At 50.4% G+C, this 7,676-nt stretch overlaps 1 protein-coding gene across 1 annotated transcript; it reads right to left on the bottom strand.

Moving 5' to 3' along the window:
- Positions 1-841: 841 nt before the first annotated feature.
- GJD2 (gap junction protein delta 2) lies at positions 842-3,071 on the bottom strand. The gene is made up of 2 exons (XM_016220389.2): positions 2,950-3,071; positions 842-1,911 (listed from the first exon to the last, which is right to left on the bottom strand). Exons 1-2 carry the CDS (start codon positions 3,018-3,020, stop codon positions 1,017-1,019), a joined length of 966 nt encoding a protein of 321 aa, XP_016075875.1. The 5' UTR covers positions 3,021-3,071; the 3' UTR covers positions 842-1,016.
- Between the last annotated feature and the right edge of the window lie 4,605 nt (positions 3,072-7,676).

Genomic DNA, 7,676 nt, shown 5'->3' with positions numbered 1-7,676 from the left:
GCTAATTAAGGTCTCTGGTGTGAGCACACAGGTAAATTGAAATCATGGCAAAATGAAGTGCAGCTGTGTTGCACAACAAAACTATATTAGAAAATGAGAGAAATTCACCAGCTAGAAATTTTGTGACTCGGGTAGACACCCTTCATATTATCAAAAAAAAAAAAGAGATTTTTAATGTTATCCAAAGTCCACATACTGGAAGGCAGAAGTATCCCAAAACTCATAACCACATGCCTAACAGTGCAACAACCATCTCACAGAAGTGTCATAGTTGCATATTGCAATTCCCTCCCTCCCACCCAAACCCTGTCCCTAATAAACAGCACCAGTGCAGTTTGAGTTAGAAAACTGAAAATATTGAGACATTCCTAAGGTTTTTCATAATGACTAAGGGCTAGTCAGATGGGGCTCTAATGCAAACCTTTGCCATGACTGTTCTCCAAAAAGCACCCTAAGTAGTTCCCTCTAGCTTGCAGATAAACCGTATTAGGTCTACTGCAAAGCCAGATTCAGAAAAAAAAGCTGGCATGCTATCCTGGGTTGAGGGAAAGGGCCATGCTGATGGGGGAGATACATGAAGAATGCCTCAAGGGTGTTTGTCTTGCAGCCCAGGATGAAGGGGTGTTGAGATAAGTCACAATTTTTGTACCACTGAAGTATTTGACTCACACCATTCACCAGGACACAGAGCTTAGCCAAGCTAAGTCTTACTTGGTAGCTGTGCAAATCCACTGTTATCAAGATCAGACCAGGCCATGAAATAAAAGGTCCCCAAAAAGTCCAACTCATCCATCTCACCACTCTACCCAATTGTCTCTGTGGAACCAGTGGTGTGACATGTAGTAACGATTCCACTTTCTCTCCTCTCCCATTGATGCAAGATCCTCACTTAACCAGACTTTTCCTTTATCTCAATGGCAAGAGTCAAATAAATGAGGGCAGATATAGCCACTCTCAAGCAGTCATCTGCCTCAGGGCTACCTGTCATCCCCTGAGCCTTTCCAAAACTTGCCCCTTCACACATAGGCAGAGTCACTGGACTGAGTCCTGCCAAAGTTGGGAACACTGACCCGGGGCAGGTCCTTGTTGCGGATCTCATAGACTGACTTTCTCTTGGCCTGGGCCCCTCGCACGGCCAGCTTGATCTTGCGCCATCCCAAGTGGTTGAGTTCAGCCAGGTTGAGCACCACACAGATGCCGCTCACAGCAAACATGAACACTAGGAAGACGGTCTTCTCAGTGGGCCTGGACACATAGCACTCCACCTCTTTGATGCAAGGGTAACGGTCACACTCATACAACCCTGGGACGCTGAAGCCGTAGAGGAAGTATTGGCCCACCAGGAACCCAATCTCCAGGGCGTTCCGGAACACCACCTGGATGATGTAGAAGCGGGAGATGCCTTCCTGCCTCCGGAGCTTGGATCTCGCTGCAGTGCGCAGCCCCGATGGATGTGGGGTCAGCTCCTTAACCTCTAAACAATCTGGCTCCGTCTCCTTGCTGGTGTTCTCTGTGTTCTGGAGCACCCCATTGACTATGGCGTTCTGCATCTTCTTATCTTCTCGCTTTCCACCCCCACCGGCCCCGCCCCCAGTTCCTCCAGGACCGCCCATGGACTCAGGGGGGTCTCTATCCAGGGCTAGGAAGACAGTAGAGTAGCGGCGTTCTCGCTGCTTGGCAGACTGGTGCACAGAGTAGGTGATGAAGCAGAGGCTGGGGGTACACACCATTATGATCTGGAAGACCCAGTAGCGGATGTGGGAGATGGGGAAGGCGCGGTCGTAGCAGGCCTGGTTACAGCCGGGCTGCAGGGTGTTGCACACAAACATGGTCTGCTCGTCGTCGTACACCGTCTCCCCCACGATGGCCACGATGAGGATCCGGAAGATCACCACCACAGTCAACAGGATCCTGAGCAGGGGGGAGGGAGGGAGAGAGGTCCTCACGGGCTGAGCCACCGGCTTAGGAAACCCCTGCTCCGCCCTCCCCTGCCCTGGTCTTCAGGCCAGTCCTTCCACTGGGGAGCTGTCCGTCCCTGCGTGGTGCTGAACTGGGGATCTTAGGAAACTGAACTGGGGATCTTAGGAAACTGAACTGGCGATCTTAGGAAACTGAACTGGCGATCTTAGGAAACCTGTCTCTTCCCTTTCTGCTGGGCGCGGGGAGCACTTCATATTACAGAGATCTCAGACATGTATATGTCTGCATACACCGGACATGGTACATTTGCAACAGATAGATTTCATCTGTGTCTATGAAACGCACAGGGGCACAAAATACACCTGCCTTCTGGATATGGCAAATGCACACGGACTGGCTGACAGAATACATTTCAAAGTCTACACAGAGCGTGTATGTAACTACTCCAACTGGACGTGTATCTCCAGTATGAACACTGAACTTAATGCATTACGTAAACAGATAGCTATGAATATCTATGTAATTATATACATGCATGTATGTTACATACACAAAATTGGGTCTGTGGATTTCTGACACTAAGTTTTAAGAGCCAGATCAGTTCAGCATAATCAAAATTTGTGAGGGAAAGATACATCTGCTCTGAAGCGCAAATCCATCTTCCCATTTGCCCTTCTCTGTCCAAATACAATCCTGCCTTCCTTGTAGATTCTATTTAGGGAACCAGATGGAGATTGGCTCTGACTCGAGAGTGGGGGGACCATGACTGAGCCAACAACTCCTTTTCCGTTGGGAGAAGAGTGAACCCCCGGTGGTGCATCATAGGGAGGGGACGGGGGCGCTGAGCAGGAGCAGCTGAAGGAGGGGGGCATCGCTGGGCATCGGGTAATCCCTCAGTGCCGAGGGCACAGGCGCAGGAGCTGAGGTCGATGGGAAGGGGCAGGGGATGGGCCGGGGGCTGTTGGGGCTCGGTCGGGACGTGAGGAGGGACTCCCGGGGGCCGCCCGACGGCCGGCTCCGCGCCCTTACCTCCCGATCATAGTGGAGTGCTGCTGCACCGCGGCTTCCAGCAGCCTCTCCAAGATGGTCCATTCCCCCATCGCTGTGCATCCGGAGGCAGCAGACAAAGACTGGGCAGCACCGGGCACGTTCCCGCTCCTGGCCCCTCCCCGGGCCGCACTTCCCGGCTGGGAGCGAATTGCCCCGCGGTTAAAGAAGGATTTTTAAATGAAAAATCCACGAATCTCCTCTCCCTTGTATTGTACTTAAAAGAGAAAAATTGGGAAAGAAATTCAAGCGCGCCCGGACTGATGGGGCAGCTGGCGCGGTCCGGAGAGCCAGCACGACCTCCCGCGCCGTCCGGGGGCAGGTCTTGAGCCCACCGGCGCCCGGGCGAGGGGCGGGGCGGGGCGGCAGCGGGCAGGTCAGCGCACTGTGGTGCCCGCCCGAGAGACGTCTCTGGGCGTCCCTCACCCCTAGGGCTGGGGGCCGGGGAGGGCTCGGGGCACCAGCCCCCGCGCCTGGCACTTCAGCCCGCACCGGGCCCGCTCGCGCTGCCACCTGCGAGGCCGGGGCGGAGCGCGCGGAGCCTGGCTGCGGGGCTCGGGAATCCGCGGTCGCCGCCTCTAATCCGCCTTAAGTAGTCCCCGCCTGCGTCACGCCAGGTCGGCGGAGGGGAGCCGGGCGCGGCGACGGCAGCACGCCCGCGCCGGGGCCCGAGGGGCAGGGACGCGCGGAGGCCGAGGGGGGCCGAGTCCGGGCGCGCGGTGGGGAACGCGCGGCTTCCAGCGAAAGGACCGCCCCGCCCCTCGGGGCAGCTCCGGGCGCCCAGGTAACCTCACCTGACCGCCGGCCCCCGGGAGGAGGCGGAGCCGCGAGCCGGCGCGGGTGAGTGGGGAGAGGCGCGAGCAGGGAGTTCAGCCTCTCTCTACGCACAGCCCTCAGCGTTTGCCTTTCGTACTCGAGGAGGCAGCCGAAATTCCCTCTCTCGATGGAGATGCTGGCCGGGGAAGGAGAATGGGGGCGACAGTAGGGCGCTTTCAGTCTCCCTTGGAGGGGACGGCGCGGCGCAGAGCGCGCCTGCGGCTGGTGGCCGCGGATCCGACGCGGGGGGGGCTTGATGCGGGTCCGTTTAGACTGAAGCCCGAATGCTGGTGCGAAGCTGCCTCTGAGGATGGGGGTCTGGGCACAAGTCTGTGATTAAGAGGTGCCCAGGCGGAGCCAGTGGGTGGTCATGATTAAAGGCCTCTGTTGTCGTCTTTGTCTGTCTGTCTGTGTGTTTTACTAATGGGGAGGAAAGGGTGCTTCTCAAGTAAACTGTGTTCGAATCTGAACGTAAGGAGGCCCAGTACTCTATTCGCAGAAACAGAGCCCCTCACAACCTCACCGCACCTCCGCTTTCCCCATCCCGCCTGCCCTGGCTTTCTCCCCTCAACCAGCAGATCCTGGTTTCTGTTTTTAAATGTACAGTTTTGTTGTGAGTTCTGTCTGGAGCAGCTGCTTAATTGGTCTCTAGAAAACTGAAACAATCACACCAGGCTGCTAATGAGCTCGGGGTCAGCATTAGGAGACACAGTAGTTGGGAGCATTCCATATAAATGTACCAAATGGGTAAGTAGTTGTCACCCTTTTAAAAATACAACTGTGAAAGGGTTGCTAACTCGTTCTAGGCATCTGATGAAGTCTTAATTATCCACAGCGATCACAGCACATAAGAGCGTTACATAAGCCACACCAGGGTGAGCCTTCAGTTCAAGAGCAACCAAAGGGTTGGGTAGCTGGTGGCCCGGGACTGAGAAGAAGGACACACGGCATGGGCTTGAGTCCACTCACAACGCATGTCTACACAAAGCGCAGAGTTGAAAGGCACAACCCAAGCTTCGGTGTAAGAGGGATCAGTGAGATCTCTCCTAGGCCTGACACCTTTACCCCAAGGAAGCAGCTTTTCACTGCAAAGAAGTAAAAGAGTCCACTAAAAGTGGAGAAAGGTATAGGGTGCAAATGGAACATTAGGGCTAAAGCAGGCACTTTTTATTTCCTGCAGGGCAGAGGAGGTGCAAAATGGAGATGGGAGGATAAGTGATTATCCGATCTGCTTCCAGGTGTCACGGGCATCCCTCAACTCAGACTTGGTGTGTTTTCCCAGACTCCCACCTCCTCCCTTAGGCTCTGGCTCCTTGTATTCCCTCCTTTGCTGGCAGACACTTTTGGAGTCAAAGGCCTTAGACAGGGAGTGAATGAGTGAGAAAGTCCCATGGGAAACTGTTTAACATCTTTAAATGTCTGAAAATAGGCTGCACAACTCAAAATCATTATGTTCTACACATGTGGGTTTTCCAAACTCTTGAAGATGATATCCTAAGACCATAGATTACAGAAAATACATTTTAAATATTCTTGCAATGCAATTTTCAAGGACTAGGCTATGATTACGCTGTTAATTATTAGATTATTGCTGTGAATTATACTTTAATATGTCATACAGAGTCAACATATAAACACATCTGTACATAATAGATGTGTATAAATACACAAAGGCACTTATACACAGAACCTATATTTGAAAAGACTCGATTCTTAAATTTGGTAGCCCTTTTTAATTTTTTTTAATATGTTTTTTTTAATTTTTTTTAGAGACGGGAAGAAGGGAGAGGGATAGAGAGAAACATTGATCAACTGCTTCCTGCACACCCCCTACTGGGGATCGAGCCGGAAGCCCAGGCATGTGCCTTGACTGGGAATCAAACCAGCGGCCTCTTGGTTCATGGGTCAACCGCTGAGCTACACTGCTGGGCTTGTAGCCTATTTTTAGATAAAAACCTTAATATCCCCACCACACCTTGAAAACAATGAACTGTTTTTATTTTTAAAAATCACTCATAGTTATTTTATGTTGTGCTCGCAGTACTCGAAGAAGCTCGAGACTGTAGAATTTAGGTGAAGATGCAGAGGGTTGAGGCTCTGGAGGAGCAGCAACCACCCTCCTCACCATCCAGCGATTTTTATTGTGAGCTACAGAAAAGCAGGTGTGAGAGATAGTGATCAGCAGAAACCATAAAATGCGCAAGAACAAGTGGCTTTGTTCTGAGCTATATGCTTCACGTTTTTCCTTAAGGCCATAACTCTCCTGGGGGCAAGCTTCCCAGAATGATAAGGATCTGTTTTCAGTTCCTGGCAGAAATATTTCCCTCGTTTTCAAGGGGACATCTGTGATTCTGGGAAGCTTGCTACCCAACTCCTTCAGAGTTTGTTTGTTGTTTGCTGGCCTTTTCCTACAATTTTACACTTAGGATGTTGTGTTTCCTTTCTGAGCCCAATCAATGCAACTTTCTATTAATAACTTGCCCTGATAGTGGTGCGTTAAATATGAAAAGGTTCAGCATGGAGCGGCATCTCCGAGTTTCCTCAGGGCATTATCTTATCCAGCTAGATTCTTACTGTCTCAAGTCCCCTCTGATTGAAAATCCCCATTTAAGTCTCCTGGGAAGTTCTTTCCATGAGCTCTTACTTAAAATTCATTTTATTCTATTAATGTAATTGTTTTGGATGAAAACCAATGGAACTCATAGGATAAACTTTGGATAAGCATTAGACCTTCTGTGGATGCTTGGTAAAAATACAGATGCTGAGGTCCCCCCAAACCTGCTAAATTAAAATCTATGGAAGTGAGAGGGGTTGGGGGATTGAGAAAAAAAGAAGATAGAAGACAGAACTCATGGACATGGACAATGGTGATGGGGGGGCAGAGGTGTGAGAGGGCTTAGAAGGGATAAATGGTGATGGAAAAAAGAAAAGAAAAAAAAGAAAAGATGAGAAAAAAAAGGAAAGGAAAGGAGAGGAAAGGAAAGGAAAGGAAAGGAAAGGAAAGGAAAGGAAAGGAAAGGAAAGGAAAGGAAAGGAAAGGAAAGGAAAGGAAAGGAAAGGAAAGGAAAGGAAAGGAAAGGAAAGGAAAGGAAAGGAGGAAAAGAAGAGAAGAGAGAGAAGAGAAGGGAAGGGAAGGGAAGGGAAGGGAAGGGAAGGGAAGGGAAGGGAAGGGAAGGGAAGGGAAGGGAAGGGAAGGGAAGGGAAGGGAAGGGAAGGGAAGGGAAGGGAAGGGAAGGGAAGGGAAGGGAAGGGAAGGGAAGGGAAGGGAAGGGAAGGGAAGGGAAGGGAAGGGAAGGGAAGGGAAGGGAAGAAAAGAAAAGAAAAGAAAAGAAAAGAAAAAAGAAAAAAGAAAAGAGTCTATGGACACGAGGTTTAAGTACCTGCATTTTTATTACGCTCTTTTCAGTGGCTCTGATAACAACAAGAAGTTGAAAACTTTTGCTTCTGCGAGTATTAGGGCAGGAAGGAATCTTAGAAATCAGGAAATCCCATCCATCCCGTTTCACGGATGTTACAATTGACCCCCAAAATTAGGTGGCTTGCCTGAAGTCAGACAAGCAGCCAAGGAAAAAGCTATGAGGACAGTGCTCTTTTAGGAGCCTCAGAGAAGAGTTTATTTGAGCTAAACTGATGACATAGGCTGGGGAGCAAGATCTCAAATGCTCCTGAGGACCAAACAATTTTAACAGATGGAAAATGTGACCTTAGAGGAAGGAAAAGGGAAGTTGGGTGGCTTGGGTCGTGAGGGCATAGCCACCTCAAGTATCTAAAGGAACTTAATGCCTGGGTTGCTGGCTGTGCAAAGCCATGTCTTACTAAAACAGTAATTCTCATTAATAGAGTAGGGAAATACTGTACAAGCACATAGCAAAGGTCAGAGTTGAATATTCTAG

Source organism: Miniopterus natalensis, chromosome 1 (genome assembly GCF_054644295.1).
Source record: "Miniopterus natalensis isolate mMinNat1 chromosome 1, mMinNat1.hap1, whole genome shotgun sequence".
In the NCBI taxonomy this organism is placed as follows: Eukaryota; Metazoa; Chordata; class Mammalia; order Chiroptera; family Miniopteridae; genus Miniopterus; species Miniopterus natalensis.
This window is presented reverse-complemented; position numbering and strand designations above follow the sequence as displayed.

What these genes read in the sequence shown, in the direction of transcription:
- GJD2 (XM_016220389.2), bottom strand. Translation starts at nt 3,020, where the DNA reads ATGGGGGAATGGACCATCTTGGAGAGGCTGCTGGAAGCCGCGGTGCAG. An exon ending in CACTCCACTATGATCGGGAG is followed by an intron (nt 1,912 to 2,949) that starts GTAAGGGCGCGG and finishes CCCCCTGCTCAG; the next exon opens with GATCCTGTTGACTGTGGTGG.